This window comes from Chenopodium album, chromosome 16 (assembly GCF_948465745.1).
Source record: "Chenopodium album chromosome 16, dcCheAlbu1.1, whole genome shotgun sequence".
NCBI classification, from domain to species: Eukaryota; Viridiplantae; Streptophyta; class Magnoliopsida; order Caryophyllales; family Amaranthaceae; genus Chenopodium; species Chenopodium album.
In genome coordinates, this window is record NC_137849.1 from 50,911,978 (window position 1) to 50,930,677 (window position 18,700).

At 34.7% G+C, this 18,700-nt stretch overlaps 3 protein-coding genes across 3 annotated transcripts; 1 reads left to right on the forward strand and 2 right to left on the reverse strand.

The window, feature by feature from the left end:
• The first annotated feature begins 1,700 nt into the window (after positions 1-1,700).
• On the forward strand, positions 1,701-7,630 carry LOC145586946 (uncharacterized). The gene is made up of 7 exons (XM_081643921.1): positions 1,701-2,168; positions 3,484-4,215; positions 4,431-4,786; positions 4,965-5,176; positions 6,357-6,613; positions 6,752-6,930; positions 7,045-7,630. The coding sequence occupies exons 1-7, from the start codon at positions 1,889-1,891 to the stop codon at positions 7,126-7,128; spliced, it is 2,100 nt and encodes a 699-aa protein (XP_081500047.1). The 5' UTR covers positions 1,701-1,888; the 3' UTR covers positions 7,129-7,630.
• A 2,855-nt stretch (positions 7,631-10,485) lies between these two features.
• Positions 10,486-14,625, reverse strand: LOC145585879 (histidinol-phosphate aminotransferase, chloroplastic-like). The gene is made up of 10 exons (XM_081642586.1): positions 14,459-14,625; positions 14,054-14,297; positions 13,702-13,785; positions 13,431-13,585; positions 13,247-13,344; positions 12,897-13,005; positions 11,892-12,049; positions 11,416-11,558; positions 11,169-11,309; positions 10,486-10,784 (listed from the first exon to the last, which is right to left on the reverse strand). The coding sequence occupies exons 2-10, from the start codon at positions 14,285-14,287 to the stop codon at positions 10,653-10,655; spliced, it is 1,254 nt and encodes a 417-aa protein (XP_081498712.1). The 5' UTR covers positions 14,288-14,297; positions 14,459-14,625; the 3' UTR covers positions 10,486-10,652.
• Positions 14,626-18,052: 3,427 nt separating this feature from the next.
• Positions 18,053-18,583, reverse strand: LOC145584529 (uncharacterized). Its single transcript, XM_081641354.1, has one exon. The coding sequence runs from the start codon at positions 18,581-18,583 to the stop codon at positions 18,053-18,055; it is 531 nt and encodes a 176-aa protein (XP_081497480.1).
• Positions 18,584-18,700: the final 117 nt, after the last annotated feature.

Here is an 18,700-nt window from a genome sequence, read left to right on the forward strand (position 1 = left end):
ATCTATGTACAGTGCATTATGTGCCTCAAGCCTCAACAAGACAACTTCTAAGATCTTTAGTTTGGTAGGAGTATCATTAATTCCATTTTCATTCATCAAATTATACATTTTAATTTTAATAATAATAAATTAAGGCATAAAAAAACTAATCAAATATCGATCTGTTTTTTCTTCCCAATGTCATGAACAAATTTCATTGGTTTATATCTTAAACTAAGAAGAAAGTTATACCATGTTTTTGCTTGTCTTGTAGATTGAGTTAATTTAATGCTTAAGATATCGTTACATTTGAGCAAGTTTTATGAATTCGATGGCCAATAAGGAGAGGTGACTAATAATGATGCAATTTTGACTTATATGTTATCATGATTCATGAACTTATCTCAACTCACATTTGACTAATTTTTCTAGTGTATAGTTAACAGCATGGGGTTATAATGGTAGGAAAATGGAAAGTTAACAGCATGGGGTTATAATGGTAGGAAACTGGAAAAAAAGGGGTACTCCATATCCCATTGTTTCAAGATTGAGGTCAATTCGACCAACTTTGATTTAAGATGTTGTTAACTTGCATGACATTGTAACGACTTGATGAAAAATTGAAAACCTTTTTCGGTTAATGGGTTCTAATATAAACCTATAGCACTAATGATAAAGGAAAAAAAAAAAGAAGCTAAATGTATTAATTATTATGAGACGGAGGGAATAATATTAAAAGTTACCTTAATAGGACCCTCATTAGCTAAACTTTTTTACTTTCCAAAAACACAATTTCAACCACTAAAAATTGCCCATCTTTTACAATACTAAAGATTAGCTAAAAACACTTCTTCATTGAAACTCTTTACCTCCAAAGTCATCAAAAAAATAAATACAAGTACTTGGAAGCTTGTAGTCTTGAAGGTGAGGGATAACTTAAGTGTTTAAATCTTTCCTCCCGATTTTAAGAGATTCAGAGATCGATTTTCACCCCGCCCTTGTGGCTCTCTAAATACCATAAAAAAAAAAAACTTGTAGTCAAATAAGGCACAAATCAAAGACACCGGTCTAACCCATGTCTAGCTCTATACTTTTATAGTTTTTAATGTTATACTACTTTATAATACACTCTAACACATACTCTTTATTTTAGCTTTTCTCCTGATTTTAAAAGAGTGTCGGATTAAGGGACTGTTCTAATACGATTATTTTCAATTCAGATCTAATAAGTTCAGTTCAGCTCTAATAAGTTCAGTTCAGTTCAGCTCCTAATTTCCTTCTCTTATGAAATATTCAGTTCACTTCAGCTCTTATCAGTTCAGTTCAGCTCTGATAAGTTCAGTTCACTTCAATTCAATTTAATTCAGCTCAGTTCAGCTCTAATAAATTCAATTCAGTTCAATTTAATTTAATTCAGCTCAATTCAATCAATGAGAACATGTCCTAATTCTTATCAATCTACGGTGGCTCTCTGCACTATAAATACGATATTAGTACGGAGTAATTATAAAGTAAGACCAAAAAGGCAGGGTAAAACGAACTAAGTGCAGAGAGACCGTGACGGAGGGGGGGACAAAAATTGATCGGCCGATCAAAAAATAAAATTAAAAAAAAAAGCCTCAGAAATTTCGCTTTCCTCTTTCACAATTCACGCTCACCGTCTTCTTCACATTATTAATTTTAAATTAACCTCTCTCTCTCTAAATCTCTCTCTCCTCTCTTCTCAACTCTACTTGTATTGTTGTAGTCTTCTTCTTCCTTCACTTCTCACTCTTTCTCTCTCCTCGATCTGCAATTCATTCAATCTCCATTCTTCCTAAACCCTAGAAAATCCGACTCCATTAATGGTGAATGCTAATTCTTCATTACTATCATCTTGATTCGCTGAAGAATGCTCCGACTCTATTGAATGGCTCAGTACAGGCAGCAGTCAGGGAGTACTAGCAACAGTAACCACCATTATAGCAACGGCATTAGCATCACCGCCGCTTCCGCCGCCGCTACTGGTGGTTCCGACCATGTTAGTATCGGAGTTCGTGGCCCATCACATAAGCAGTCGCGGCATCATCATCGAAGATTAGGTTATTCCAAACGAAGGATCTCGATCGGAACTGTTATTACTCTTCTTTGTTTTGTTCTTGCTGCTTCGGCTTTTGCTTACGTTTTTTTATCCAGGGATCATACTTCGGGTAATTGTTTTGATCTCTTTGATTTGATGTCGTGCTAATTGTTTATTAATTTGATCCTGCATTGTTGTCATAATTGTGAGAAATTTAGTGGCTTTGTAATTGTGGAATTTGATCTTATGGTAATTGTTTGTATAAGATGCGCAGGGGAGGGATAGATTGTTGATGATTTTGGAAGTTGTGATTGTAGGGTGAATTAGTTATGGATTGGGGGAGGTTTGGGCGGGTAAGTGTAGTCGAATGCTCGAGACTCGAGAGTAGCTAGGAAACTAGGAAAGATAGAGATTAGATTAGGGAATTCTGATCTTAAAGGTATTGCAATTCTGATCTTAGGGATAGAGGGAGGTTTGGGCGGTTAAGTTTAGTCGAATGCTCGAGACTTGAGCGTAGATAGGAAAATGGAGCTTAGATTAGAAAATTATGATCTTAGAGATATTGCAATTGAGGAAGGAAAACAAAATTTTGATGTGAGGGTGTGAGTTTACAGGGGCATAGCCTGTTAGCTAGTTGGTCTTGATTACTTAGAGATAGGTCGGCTGCTGGATTTTGATCCCGAGTATAATGGAATTACACTGGGTGATAAGGCTGTGTTGATGCAGGATGGCCCAGTAACATTGAAAAGTTGAAACTTACCTTGGCTTGATTGATGTACAATCATGGATTTAAGCTCAAGCCATTGATTCAACTTGAGGTCCTTCCTTTCCGACAAAGTGATAGAGGGAAAGATGTTCATTCTTTGGATTTGGGTTGAGGATTGTGTTCATATGTGTATGTGAGGTGATTGCCATTTTGGGCTTAAAAAATATCTGGTCGTTTATAGGTTTTTGGGTTGGCCGTAAATTTTTAGGATTGGAACTGTAATAGAGCTTGTTATTTATTTGAATTGGCATCGGCTTTTATTGCAGTTTTGTCTATTTGACCACAAGATGTTATTGTTCATATAAATTGTATACTATTCAGCATAATCAATCAGTTTATGTGGGTTGATATTGCTGATGTCCCTGTTATATATGCAGTTCACAATTATAGATATCTTGAACTATACTTAACTATTGTTGCATGCGCATGCTGACACACACTGTTAATTTAGCATACAAAAAAAAAAGGGTGGAAGACTTCTTTTAGGGAAGAATTGTTAGTAGCATTTGTTTGATATAGTAGTAGCCGCTTAAAGGAAAATTTTCTTACAAACACTCTTGTAATAAATAAGTCATTTTCACATTCATTCTTTCACTCAACACAAGTAGGGCCTCTTAGAAAATCCAATCATAAGTCTTATGATTTTTTTTTTTTTATAACTCTTCTTGATTTTCTGCAGACATAGATACTAAAGATACCCAAGATGATGCTTTCCGGGATGATTTTCTTACAAATGTGACAAGAATTACCACTCCCATGGTCAAGTTTGGCCATGACTCTGTGGGTCATGGCCGTGATTCAAGGTATTGGGATGGGGATGATCGTAGAAGGGATGAAGATTACAATGAGGATGCACATAAAAGTAGTGCAGATAGTGATGATGAATCTGAGAAAGGTCATGTATCCAGTAGAGTGAAGAGTCCAACAAAGAAGTCCAATAACCCTATAAGTAAGGGCACAGATCATCATGGTTTGTACAATGAAGCAGGGCGTAACGAATTGAAAATGTATGAAGAAAAATATGAAGCTTCTTTGAAGAATGTTGGCCAAGAAGGTGTGGAATCCGAGGATGGAAATCATGTTTTAGATGGGGGTCGTTCGGATATGGAGACTGAAGATGCTGATGCAGATGATGAATATGATGATGCGATTGATTCACATGATGCTCACGTAGATGAATATGATGATAGTAGGCATGAAAGTGCGGGGAACTCCAAACTGCCTAAATCTCACTCAGAACATGGTGGAACTGTTTTTGTAGGTCATGATTCGATTGTGGATTATGACTCAAATGATAGTTCTTCTAAACAGCAGAGTTCTTACAACAGTGGGAAGAGTAAACAAGTCAGTGCTTCAAATACTGGCTCTGGAAAGCAGCCAAAGAAACGTAGAAAACACCGCAAGTTTTCATGTAAGTCCTTTTCTCCCTAAGAATGACTAAATGATTATTGGTGTACTTGGGCATGCAATACTCTACCAGTCAACCCTAAGTTTTCTTGTGTTTTTATCGCTGTTGAGGGTTTCCTTTAATCAACATGATTGAATATTACACCACCAGTTGCTGCTGTCTAACAAGTAATAATGCAACTGCGAAATTGCTTAACTTTGTAATATTTATTGATGTAGCTTCAAGTTGTGATATGAAATTGCTGAATTCTACCGCGCAACTTGTAGAGCCTCTTGAAAGTAGAAAATTTGCTAGATTTTCACTGTCGTATACAGAAAGAGAAGAGAAGCCTGTCGGGGAAGATAGCTGGGAACCTAGGTTTGCTGGGCATCAGACCTTAAGAGAAAGGGAAGACTCATTCCTTGCACGTGATCAAAAGATTAATTGTGGCTTTGTTAAGGGTCCTTCAGAGTATTCTGGTACAGGATTTGACTTGGCTGAGGATGATTCCAGATACAACAGCAAATGCCACATTGCTGTTGTTTCTTGCATCTTTGGAAACTCAGATCGCCTGAGATCTCCTTTTGTTAAAGTGGTAAGACATATATTAAATGGTCTATTAGCATTCTGTCCCATGAAAATTTATTCATTTGTCCGCCGTCTGGACAATGTTTCTTCAAGTTTTTTTTTTTTTTTTTTTTTTGGATATTTACTCCATCATTGTAGTGTGCGAAATCTGATGTGCAGTGTGAAATTATTGCCTTTTATTTCAGATAAGTCGTTTGTCTAGGAAAAATGTTTGCTTTGTGATGTTTATGGATGAAAAGACTTTGCAAACCATTTCTTTAGAAGGCCATATACCCGACAGAATGGGATTTATTGGTTTGTGGAAGATTGTTGTGGTGAAGAATCTTCCTTATACAGACATGAGGAGAGTTGGGAAGATACCGAAACTTCTGTCTCATCGACTCTTTCCTTCAGCAAGGTAAGAATGTGCATCCTGAAGGCTATACCTTTTGTTTTTATCACATAGTATTTTTGACTTTTTTTAATCAAAAAATGGTTGAGATAATGATACTCCTATCTGGCCCCTTTTTTTTTTTTTTTTTTTTTTTGCGTGAAATCACAGTAATTAATACTTTGGATTTTAGAATTCTCTCATGATATTGTGCTTTAAAGGGTCCTTGTTTTTCTACTTTTAGTCTTCCTTTTTCATCTGCTTTAAGTCTGAAGGGCAATATATGCTGCTATCTAGTCTGTAACTGCAGTTCATATTTGATTCCTCATTTACCATTAAATACAAAGTATATTTTTTGGTAATGGTGAAAGCTGAATAGTATGAATTTATCGATCATTTTATCCATTTTTTTTTTCCCAAGAATCTTCATTGGACTGACGGGTTTTAGCTTGCTCCAGTGTCATTAGCATTTGGATCTTCCACATGCAAGATACAATCACATCTAAACAAGAGACTCAGATTTTTTTTTTTTAACTCTTATGTGACTGGGTGAGGCATTATGAACATCAGGGGTAAGGATATTGAAAAATGTAAAGACCAAGATGTTGGTGTCTTTGGAGATAATTTTGAATTTCTGGTTTGCAAGTAATCCAACTGAAAACTCGATGGAATTGTTGGTTATATCCAAACTCTGCTGCAATTCTTACCTCAGATAATTTTGCTTTTTACTAGGAAACTCTGAAATTTTCTGTGCTTTAAATTTTATAAAAATATTTAGCTGGGAACAAGATAAAATGGATGTGTAGATAAACAGCTTTACAAGTACTTGCTGAAAGTAGAATTCTGATATTGGCTTAAATGATTGGCATCTTTCTGTTTCTTTTTTGAATAACTTCGTATCATCGTCCCAATGATCTGTGCTGTAAAACTGTATATAGGGTTTGCACCTGTTCTAGTGGTTTGTGTTGCAACAATGATATAGTGAGGGAGTTAAAAAGGGTATCCTAAGAATTTGAGGCTTTGATTACTGGATGTGTTGTACTGGCTGCCTGATGTGAAATGTTACTGAAGCTATAGATAAAATAAACTGCTCTTTCCTGGAAGAAAATATCCACGGAATTGCTACTCTAATTAGTGTGTAGGTTGATAGCTAGATATGTACTTGGTATAAATTCAATGCCTGTCTCTGAGCATTTCTCTCTTCCAGGTATTCCATTTGGTTGGATAGCAAATTGCGTCTCCAACGCGATCCTCTGTTGTTATTGGAGCACTTCTTGTGGCGAAAGGGTCATGAATATGCAATATCAAATCACTATGATCGTCATTGTGTTTGGGAAGAAGTGGAGCGGAACAAGAAGCTTAATAAATTCAACCACACTATGATTGATCAGCAATTTCAATTTTATCAGGCTGACGGGCTTAAGAGATTTAATGCCTCTGATCCTGAAAAGATGCTTCCAAGCAGTATGTTCATATGCACCTTTTTGTTTCTCATTCATCTTTGGTGGGAAGAAGTACGATATTTGTCTGGGTTGGTCCAGGATAAATTCGGATTGGGATCTAATCTGTTGTCCTTAATGATTTTATTTCTTTTGGCAACAGATGTACCAGAAGGGTCTTTGATAATAAGGGCACACACACCAATGTCAAATCTGTTTTCATGTCTATGGTTTAATGAGGTGGACCGTTTTACTCCAAGAGATCAGTTAAGCTTTGCGTTTACATACCAGAAGTTGAAAAAGAAAAATCCTAGCAAAACATTTTATCTCCACATGTTCAAGGTGAGCAATGTTTGTTTGAAAGCTCTGTGCCAGCAAAATAAAGCAATAATAGAGCCAATATTAGGATTTTGTACATAATTGAAGTATTAACATCTTGTTGCTTGGGATTTGCAGGATTGTGAGAGGCGACAGATAGCAAAGTTGTTCCACCACAGGTCCGATGAAAAGCATAGTACGTCACGGGATGCTACGGAGTAGGCGAAGGGAAGCAGTGTTGCACATAGTGTGAGTTTCCACTTTCTTCTGTACGTTATGCCTGGACATGCCTTGCCATTCTTGGAAAATATAATCGCTCCCCACGAGTTTCATATTAGGTCGTGGATGCCGGTACAATACAGTATACTGGATTTTTTCAATGAGGACATAATTGTGGTTGATAACAATGGTTCTGCTGGACCAAAGTGGCGGGGCAGCTAAACACTTGAGGTTAACAGCTATGGAAGGAATCGTTCATTTTGTAGTTCCTCATTTGTATTAATTTTATTCCAATTCATTCTATGTTTGATGGCTAGACGAGCCATCATCCAATACTCATGTAACTCTAATATTGATTTTGGGAAAACTACTGGTGCCATATGTATTTTTAGGGACGATACGACCTGGGCAAAATTTTTTGATTGGTCATTTACAGTGTATTCTAGCTTTTGGAAACATTTTTAGATCAATACATTGATGTTGGTTCGTATATATTCACTCACTATTCACAAGATTATTGGAACAAATTTTTTTGCTTTGGATTTTTGTTATCTTAATTTGCATCTCTAGGAGCATGAGTTGTATCTATATTTGTCAAGTGGGGTCGTAAAAGCAGGAGCATGAGTTGTACCTTAACTGTCAATTGATGTGGGGTAATAATTCCATGGAAATCCAAGCAAACAAACTTCACAATTTTATCCAGGTACAATTTCTTCCACTAACCCTTTTTTAGTCTTTACGTTGGTATGAACTTCATGTTCCCAAAAGAGGGGGGGGGGGGGGGGGGGGGGGTACACGTGTCAGATGTTGATTTTTCAAAATTAAAAAATAAGATAACAAGACCATATTTTAGCATTGAAATGAAATAATTTGGGCATGGTTAGATGTAAATGGAAAATCAATTTTTTTTTTTTTTTTTTTGGGCGATTGTACGTTTAATTTACTCTTTGATTTAGAAGAATTACAAGTTTGTGTCAATATTCTTTCAAAAAAAAAATTAGTTGGTGTCATGATTCTAATTTAGCGTTGTTTATTATTTATTTTATTTAATTTTATATAATTTAGCGTTGAATCATTGTTAGCTATTAGCCACGTGAAAGACTAAATTATTTGAATAAAAGGACTTTCTTATTCATTCCACAACCAAACTTTTTTCTTGTTGGTAGGTGTAATAGCACTTTAAATTAAATTAATCGGGTAAAAAATAGCCTGATTCAATTTGCTTAAGATTGGATTAACCTTAATTGAAACCAAATTTGGGCTAAGTGTCACGAATGTATTCACAATTGATGTTGAAGATAGGCATACCTCATGAGATTTACCACAAAGGTTAATGTTTCAATGAACCAAACTAAGTTTAATCAACAAACAATGAAGTGAAGCTGTAAAATAGCCAAATGGGGCAAAGTAGAATAAAGAGAATGAAAGTCCTTGCTAATATGCGTGGAAATCATCTCTTCCTTAGGTAATCATATCCACACACTAAACACAAAAAATAGAAAATAGAAATTATAGTCCATATTTGTTTTAAGGCAAATCTAGTGCTAATTTTCTAAATTGTGTGATTATTAGTTGGTAATTAAGCTGATAATTCTTTTTCTTCCCTCGATAACATTCTCAAACAACTCATTAACTTCACTCTCAAGCAAGTCTAGCCCTTCCTTGAGAACTAGAGATTTGTTCTTTAAAATCTCTAAACTTTTTGTTAATTTCCCTTCATCAACACTTGCTTCCCTAGTTGAAATAATCTGCCCTTTGAATTCGGCAAATGCATCCTCAATCACCTCATTCTCGTGTAAAACTGGCCTCCTCAAATCATGTGCGTTTTTAAATTTCTCATTTAGACAATTGATGAGTTTTTGGACACAATCCGAGGATGAATCCGAATCACACAAATCAGTATAGATTTCCTCGTCAATTTCAACGTGAATTGGATGAAGAATTGAGCATAAGATGAACAATGAAATAATAGACATTGCGCTCCCAATAGATTGCAAAACTTGCATGTTGGTCCTTGTCTTCAACTTCACTTTAGTAACTTCTTCCTTCTTAAGGTTCATTCCTCTTAAATTCTTCACGTCGAAAAACTTGCTATAATTATCTCTTTCAAGCCTCTCGAGTTCGATCTTACTTGTCGACGTTGAAAAGGTGGCATCCTTCAATCTCTTAATCATGAAGTTGATCAACTGTCGATACCTATCTAAACCCGAAATGGCTGACTTAAGCAAGTTGCAGAAATCCAAGAGATCCAAAGTTACACTCATATATTCATCAAGCACATGTACAGCTTCCCATGAAGTGGGAAGATTAGATCTCTCGAAATCAAACAGGAAATGAGAATGAGTCTTCTTGATGACAGACATGGCCTCGCAACACCATCGAAGAGAAAGAGGATTCTCTTCTAGAGACTTCAATAGCCGCTGCAGATCAATAACCATAGAAGAAAACAGCTCAACAGCTAGTTCATCGGAAAAAGACGGCTTAAAGGACATGAAACATGTTAGAAACATGTTTGCAATATATCCTATGCAATGTCTGGTAACGAAAACAGAGGATTATAGGTGTTGTAGCAAAAAGGCTTAGACTTGGTTTATGGACTCACATATTCAGATGTCGAAACGGACAAATAGATTATATTAGCATACCCTCAGACTTGAAGGTGCAGAAGCTAACAGAAACTGAATAGGACTGGTAATATTGTAGCTTTGTAGTGTAAAATACTCTCTTTTCTCTAATAAGTGGAAAAGAATACGTGAAAAGCAAGAACTTGAAGGTTAAATAATTAAGAGTATGGAGATGAAGGATGAAGAGGTTAAGTCACGCAATACCCTTTTGCTATAAACAGCAGAAAAGCGAGCATTCACAAAGGAAAGGGACATTTATTCATATTATTTGTATATGTGGTAAAGGTTGCATTAATCCAGCAAATATGTTTGGGTAACAACTTGTTTAATATAATGTTACTTACAAGTTAAATAAATATCTTATGCTTTCTTTGTTTAGAGGAACTGTTAAATTTTCCTTTGTTTAGAGGGAATGTTAACAAGGATGCTAATTAGGCAATACAGAAGGATTAGTTTTTCTGGTGGTAACCTAGTGGATGAGGATGATGGAGGGAGTATTGGTTAATCTTCGATATCCCCATATCTAGTTAGGGCAATCGTGAAATGATATCGAGATGTAAATCCTAAGATAAACTTGTCTTATGAGGACAATCCTATATTTAGGAGGTCATGACTCATAAATTGTGGCACCAGAACCAGATTTGAACACCAAAGCGTAGACTAGGGACGACTCCTCTATTGATTAGTATCAAAATATCGTATTTGACAGAAAAAGAACAAGAACACCAGCAAGATAGACGAGTTCAATTTAAATATTTGAGATGTCTCGAGAGTAAAAAAAATTCATAATCACAACAGTTTCTGACTGAAACAAGAATCAGAATTGTTACAGAGGAATAACAAAATCAGGTTGGTAAGAATGTTGTACCCCACTGACAAATCTAAGATGGTTATACTTATACATCAGAAGAATTGTTTAAGACACTTCATTAAGGCCTCAGTGTGCTCAGGCTTTCCAACAGATACACGAACATAACCTTTCATTTCCTTGTTATTGTAGTGACGGATCATAACACCCATCTTCGCAAGGTCCTCCTGTTTAATATACGAGACAAAACACATTTGTTCAGGCTATCAGATATATAGGCATCAATGGTTAGAACTTAGAAGGTCGTTTACAAAGAATTTAATTAAAATACAACTATTATTCAGCATATGTTTTTGCAACTCCAGGCTTTTTAGATTTTAATTAATGTGTTGCTTTGTTAATGGAATTAAGGTTAATAAATCTCAGCTAACTAGATATAGATTACTAGATATAGATTGTGGCCTATTATTGGATAGAAATGTGGGCTATTATTTGAAATGGATGGAGTAACAACTATCACAAAGCAAGATATGGTGATTGGTGACTAGTAAGCTACAAACACATTTTACATCTGTATCCAAAAATAAAGAAAAAGGGCAATGTGATAGTACCTTGAGCTTCTTTGCATCCATTCCAGAGGTAACTTCACAAAGAATAAAGTTGGAGTGGCTTGGAAAGGGTCTAAGAAACGGAACTTCCTCCAAAAGCTTATAAAGCCTCTCACGTTCTTGGACCAAAGCCTCTTTGACATTCTGACAGAAGGCTAAATATTAGCAAAAATGACTGGAACACAAAGAGATCTACTAATAAAATAGAGATAAAGTCGAGGAAAACAATAGAAAGAGCAACAGAATTTACTTCTAGATAAGTAGGATTTTCCAATGCAGCGCAAGCAGCTATTTCAGCAGCTACAGATACATTATAGGGTTGTTTTGCTCTCCAAAGATATTCAATAATACTAGAAGGGAATGCTCCATATCCCACTCTAAGGCCAGCTAAACCTGTTGATGAATCAAATAACTTATAAGACGCTATAGGTTCACTTTACCAAGTAGAAATAGAAACTAATGAAATTGGGCTTCAATTTTTTTGTCTCCAACAACTTCCGCATGAATAACAACAATAAAGCCTTAGTCCCATAATGATTGGGTTGGCTAACATAAATCGTCATAAGGAACCGTCCGTAAAAAAATGAAACATAGCAAGAACATTGATTAAATAAAAACATTAAAAGTGAGAATCAAAAAAGGGTGTACAAATAAAATTTGAGTGTGTTTTAGAAGAGTGAACTTCTGCAAGAATTAAATAAAAGAAAAAGTTAACCATTAACATACCAGCCCTTTTGCTGAATGTCCGAAGAACAATCAAATTCTCATATTGTTTCACCCATTTCATACGAGATTCAAGTCCTGCAAACTCAACATATGCTTCATCCAATATCACCAGTACAGGAAGGTTGAGGATCTTCAACAGATCTTCGTCACATATTATACTGCATGAAATGCATGTAAAAAGCATATTGTCAGTAAATTGCACTTGAAGTTAAGTTATGAAGGTAAAAGTTAGAATTTCAAAATAGAAAGAGCATTCATGGAATGCACACAAAAGATGTTGTACAAACAAGAATGAGACCACTTATCAGCAAAGATTTGGAACTCGTTACACATCAAGCTCACTCCACAAACTAAAAAAAATATACAATGAACTCTCTTTTCAATATGACAAAGTACATTAGTTCACCAAGTTATCTCTTTAGTGACTAAGAAAGTAATTATCTCCTTACTTCTTAATAAATTGAGAATATAATTCGTTATATCCAGAAATTTACTAAATATACTATCCCGTCTAGTGCAGCTATTCAATGTTGATCGAGAACCAATTATCACAACAATTCTAAATGCATACTAGATGGTAACGCCAGACATAAACTAGACCACAAAAGTATTTCCAAAAACATGCCATAGTTTTACCAACTAAGCACAAATTTCTTGTTTTCTACAGAGTATATTCTAATACTTTATAGTGTAGAATTTTACAGGTCCACTTCCACCAACCAAATTAGTGTCCCGTCACCCTAAAGCTTATCCAAAAGCATTCTCCTCCAAATACACATGAGCCTCTTACAAAACAGTATTACATTACGAACCTACAAGTTTGTTCTTGTACAGTTTAAAATTGTTTTAAGTCCAAAACAAGTGCTCATCTTTATTAAAAAGTATAAGGATTTTATTTATTTTAACAAATGTGCCATATTAACACACAAAGTCACTGTTTCAACTGAGAACCTGTACTGTATGGAATATATTAACAGCATAATTTTATATCCTACTGTCACTTACCTCCCATCTGGATTGTTTGGGGAAGTAAGAAATATGCATTTTGGTTTCTCGAGTTCAACAGTACGTGCAATCTCTTCAACATTCAAGCTAAAATCGGCATGCCTTGGAACTGCAGAGGAAAGTAAAAGTTAGAAGCCTATCAACAGAAATTACATTACAGGAACACACACACCCCCCCCCCCCCCCCCCCCCCCCCCTCTCCTTCTCCCCCCAAAAAATCAGAAGATAGAAAAGATAAGCCTAAGAACACAATTGGAGGAGCTAGAAAAATAATTTTATAATGGAATATATAGTTGATGTTAATAGCTGAAAGCTTTAAGTGCAGCATCATCCAAGGTCGTTCCACCTACCCTTCAGGACAACGGCTCCATTCACATTAGCATCAAATTCATACATTGTAAATGTCGGCGGACAGTCAACAATTTTGTCACCAGGTTCCAGCACACAACTGAGCTACATGATCATTCAAAACAAATGATAAGATACACTGAAACTTTAGCATCAGAAGCAGGGGGCAGAGTTATGATCTCTAACCGCATGATCAGGTCAATGAGCTCATCGGCACCGCATCCTACAAGAATGTATTCAGATTCAAGGCCCGAGTCTTCTGCAAGGGCAGCACGTAACCTTCTACTTTCTGGATCAGGATATATGTACGGAAATTTCATGTTCCCCAGAGCTTCAGACACCTAGAGAGCAATCTAACTTGTTAAGGGAATGAACTTTTGCTATAAACAGAAAAATAAATTTAAAGACCCCAGTGCAGACAACCAGCAAAAGTAAAACTCATTTTTGCATAACTTGCCTCCGGAGGTGGACCGTATGGGTTCTCATTTGCATCCAATTTAATGATATCCTCAGGCTTCCTACCGAGCCGTGTTGATAAAACCTATCACCAATGCACTCAAGTGACTACATAATTAAACTAATTACAATTGTAGCCACATTGTTAATAACAGATTATACACTTCCAACCTCATCAGAAAAAAAACAGGATAAAACTCAATACCAATCAAATTAAAATAAATTTCAACATATATACATAAAATCAAACACAGTAAGCTCTAATTCTATAATCATCTAACTAATCAATTGAACATCACATATCATCAAAATCAAGAAACTATCAAAAACAGAATAATAAGTGAAATTTTTACCTCAAAAGGTAAAATGGGTTGGTAAGGAGATAATTTCCTGAGATGTGGTCTGATAAAAGAATCCCCAGTAACCTTTGGTTGGCCATTTTCACTCACTTCTTTAACAGGTAATGTAGATGCCATTGAAATTACCCTTCTCTGATAATTCACCTCAAATCCACAACTGGGTTGACCAAAACTTCTTGATTTAATCAGGCAAGCAGAAGAAGTGTTGCAAATATCAATCACACCCATTAAATTAAACCTGCATATGATTTCTAAATTAGCTTTCTTTTTCCAGAAATTTGTTTGATTAATGATTTGATACAGGTAATTAAAACCCACATGAAATAAAGATGGATTATTTTAATTTAATATGATGAATAACTAATCAGTGGAGTCGTGGAGAGAGAAGAGAGTATGTACCTGGAGTGGAATGGTAAGAAGAGAAGGAAGGTAGACAAAATGAAACCCTAAACCCTCAAAATTGAATTCCAATAATAAGACGGAGTAGTTGTTGTAGAGTTGTAGTTCAGACATCAAACACTTGGAAAGGCCTGATCTTTGTGAATTGGTGACAAGAAAATATCGCAAGTTGTTTAAAGATTCGATTTTTTTTTTTTTGTTCTTTGGAGGAAAATATGCAATTATTAATTGTCAATATGGAGTAATAAATTGCTAGATCATGCATTATGTCAACACTAAGCAAATGGCAACAAAATTAGTCACTAGAAGATTAAGTGAGTTTTCTACCAATTTCATTAAGCAAGCTTGATTTTGAGTTATGAGAAATAACGTTAAAAAATGATTAGTACTATTAACCAACTCTTTCGACAAATTCAAGATCAATATTTCAATCTATAATAGAATCTATACAATGTAATTTAATTTTCAAAAGTGGAATAATTTTTTTGGTACTATAATTCAAGATGAAACGTTGATTTGTACTGTATAGTCCATTAGTACCATAATCACTTGCCTCTTAAGATCAAAGGAAAGGCCATTTCCAAAAAGTGGGGAGTAAGAAGTAGAATTGGCCAACAAAGAATTCCAAAAACAGGAAAAGAATCCTATTGGGTTTATTAAAGAGGCCCAATCAAAATTCAGGATACATTTTAAAGATGATGTTCATGTATATCATGATCCAACTTCACTTATGGGCTAAAAGTCCATAGTTTCACCTACAATGGCTAGTTGGCTATAAAAGTGGTCAATTTTATGCGTGACTTCGAGCAAATATAGAAATGAAAATTTTGTTAATTACCATTTACCAGCTATATAGGGCAATAGGCTGGTCTACAATTGGTTACAGATCCAGAGTCGAGACTACTTGGTTTGGATCATATCGGATAATAGTTCATATAAAATACTCCATAAATTCGTTCGTGCGAAATGAATATATAATTTATTTATTTTTTGGTTTGCATCATTTTAATTCTGATTGCATTTAGATTTATATAAATGACATGTTGTTTCTCTCAACTACTGGATAATGTAGTGTTAATATTAGTATAAACCAAATCTTAGATGGTTCAAGGCACTAAGTAGCTAGGATTTCCAGACCCTCTGGGAAGAAATGGAAGTACCTTGATGCTTAATCTTGTCGGGTCAAAAAACACACTCTAAAATCCAAATTTGAAGGCTATATAATTAATACATGAAATCGGATAAATTTTGGGTAGTGTTGAAAACTCATGAAATCAAAGGGAACACACGTCCTAGGGTCGTATTATGTTGTTTGAAAGCATATATGACCACAATCGGTCATATAAGGAGCCGTGATGGCCTCAGTTACTTAAGTGAGGTTTGTAGGAAAATGACTAGATTTACTATTTAACAAAAAATAGGTAAGTTTGAATCACTCAAATGGCCTCCCAAGGTGTTTGAGGGGTCCATGGGAAACATCTTGACTTATTTCCTTTTCGGTTCTAAAAATTCCAAAATTGTTAAAATTAAAGGTTGTAATGCATGCTTTTGAATTAGTTTTAGAGGTTTCAGGACCTAGTGTCAAAAAATCTCAAGACTATAAGGGATGTATTTTGGGGTCATATAATGTTGTTTAGAACCATATACAATTAATAGTCGGTCACATAAAGCCCCATGGTGACTTTGCTTTAATTAAGTCAGGCGTGTACATAAATAGCTAAATTAATGGTTTAAAGGCAAAGTAAATAGTTCCAACCACCCAATTAGGCTCTAAATTTTCCATGGGAAGAACCTTGACCACAATTCCTTTTGGGTTCGAGAAAGTCCTAAATTTTCCTAAACTAAAGGCTATAATCATGCTTTTGGACCAATTTTTATAAATTTCGGGATCTGGTGTCGAAATTTTTTGAGATTGTGGAGAATGCATATCAAAGTCATATAAGTATGTTTGGAAGCATCTATGACCACTAGTTAGTCATATGAAGTCCAGTGGTGGCCTTGATTTAATAAAATGGGCGTAAGTTATAAATTAGTAAAATAGTAGTTTAAGGCAAAGTGAACAATTTTAATAACACAAATGGACTCCTAAGGCGTCTCGAAAACCCACACTTTTCCTTTTCCGGCTCAAAAAAGTTGAAAATTGTTTAAGACTAGAGAAAATATAATCCAATTTTATGGGCTAGTTTTGGGATAACAAGTAATAAGTACTCCGTAAGTAATACAAAAGAAATTTCCATATTCCAGTCTTAGAAGTTAGAAGCTATAGTAGTAGCGTTTAAGTTGTTTCAAAATTGAAGACTGTTTCCCTGTCCCTCCATCAAATGCGGTCATCACGCGGAAATGAACAAAACACAATAGAAGATTGGTGGAGCCTTGAGAATAAATAAACAACTTCGTAATTTCGTATGTTTTTATTAAGTTGGGCCCATTATATCACTGCTTCACAATAGAAGTTTTGAACAAAAGATTTTGCAAATGTCAAAAATAAATTAGAAAGATCATTGGAATCAACTTGTCTTAAATTCCTTTGTTACATTATCAAGGGGTTATTTGTTACAATTTTTTTCCATGTTGGGTGCTTATAAAAACCCGACTTGGATTACTCAATTCGATAACCTACCAATCCATTTTGAAAATTTTGGGTAGTTTAATGAAAGTTTTTAAACCTACCAAATATTGTGGAGGGAAAACTGAAAAGAACTATATATATGCATGTATACTTATTATTGTGTTTAAAAGATTTCACAATTTGCTCTTAAAATAGCTCTTATTTTTCCTATCGAACTTATTTTAACTGTGAAATGAACTTAAATAGCTCTTATTTTTCCTTGAACTCATTTACACCCATATTTTTTTAAAATAAGTAAAAATAAGGTTAATTGAATGTAAACTAAGCTAAAGCGTCTTAATGAGATCATGACGATACCCCTCTCTAATCATAAGTAATCAATGAAGCAATGAGATGTAAGTTTCAACGATATTACACATTAACACCCAATCATGAGTTTGACATAAATGAAGCAATAAGATGAACGTTAAAATGAAATCATAACAACATCCCTTCATCAATTATCATGAGTTTGACTATGATGTATATAAATTTAAAATTGAACCATTCTACCACTTGCTCTTACTTTATTGTGTAAATCAAATAACGTATGATTGTTTAAAGTATCCCCATACAATTTGCATGTTAGACTTCAATCATGATGAATTCATGAAATAAATCATTAAATCACACAATATAATTATAAAGAACAAATTAAATTATTAATTATTATTGCAAAATCCCGAAATTTATCTCCTTTAATTTTAAAAAATATCCTATGTGCATTAGTATCTTACTTACATAATTACCAAATAATTAGTAATAACCCATAACAATATGTATGGTTATTATAACTCATAATCTAAGCTAAACTATAAATAACATTTAACAACATATAATATATCTATCAGTATAAAATCGAATCAAACTAGCTAATTTAAACCAAACCAACTATATATTATTATACAATCAAGTATAGTTATATGTATGTATATATATAATAGTGAGATCAAATTGCAAGAAAATCTAATTACATGATGAATTAGTCAATAGGACCTCTTCTTTGTAGATTGTTGAAGAACAAAGAGCCTTTTAAGAACCTTAACTAAAAGCAACATACTTGGTTTCTTATTACTTTTAGTATTCTTCAAAGTACTTGTTCTTACTAACTTGAATGGTGTAGGAACACAACCAAATTGCACAACTTCATTACTTCCCTTAGGATAATTTCCATGAAATTCAATCATCCTTGGATCGCGCTTATTTTTGAATAATTCCTCATAATTCAAATCCTCCCAAAGCATGTCCATCTTCTCTTGATCTTGTTCATCATTAAAATCATTGCCACCCAATTTTGATCGTTTTGTCAAGCACTTTCCTTCTAAAAATGAGCAACTCTTCCTAGAATAAAAGTTGCCATTTTCTGTTATTTTCGCGTTCAACTTGAGCTCTTTTCTTGTTTCTTCGTAGGAAGGCCGTGTAGGAGACGCTGCAGGAGAAAGCCTCCATAAAGGAGGAGAATCGATTGGACTGTTGTTCGGATTCGTGGTAGGGAAGGTGAACTCATCTATTTCCATTTGATTTGGATGATGATCAAGTAGTTCTTGTAAATAAAAATGGTGTTTTTTTTAAGGAAATGGGTTTGGTTTTGTTTTGATATATTAGAAGCACAAGTTTTAGTAGTTCAACTGCTA

Coding starts and splice junctions, on each gene's coding strand:
- LOC145586946 (XM_081643921.1), top strand. CDS start 1,889: ATGGCTCAGTACAGGCAGCAGTCAGGGAGTACTAGCAACAGTAACCAC. Junction 5,177..6,356: donor CGACTCTTTCCTTCAGCAAG/GTAAGAATGTGC, acceptor TCTCTCTTCCAG/GTATTCCATTTGGTTGGATA. Junction 6,931..7,044: donor TTTATCTCCACATGTTCAAG/GTGAGCAATGTT, acceptor TGGGATTTGCAG/GATTGTGAGAGGCGACAGAT.
- LOC145585879 (XM_081642586.1), bottom strand. CDS start 14,287: ATGGGTGTGATTGATATTTGCAACACTTCTTCTGCTTGCCTGATTAAA. Junction 13,786..14,053: donor AACCCATTTTACCTTTTGAG/GTAAAAATTTCA, acceptor CATTGGTGATAG/GTTTTATCAACACGGCTCGG. Junction 13,345..13,430: donor CTCATTGACCTGATCATGCG/GTTAGAGATCAT, acceptor CATGTAGCTCAG/TTGTGTGCTGGAACCTGGTG.
- LOC145584529 (XM_081641354.1), bottom strand. CDS start 18,583: ATGGAAATAGATGAGTTCACCTTCCCTACCACGAATCCGAACAACAGT.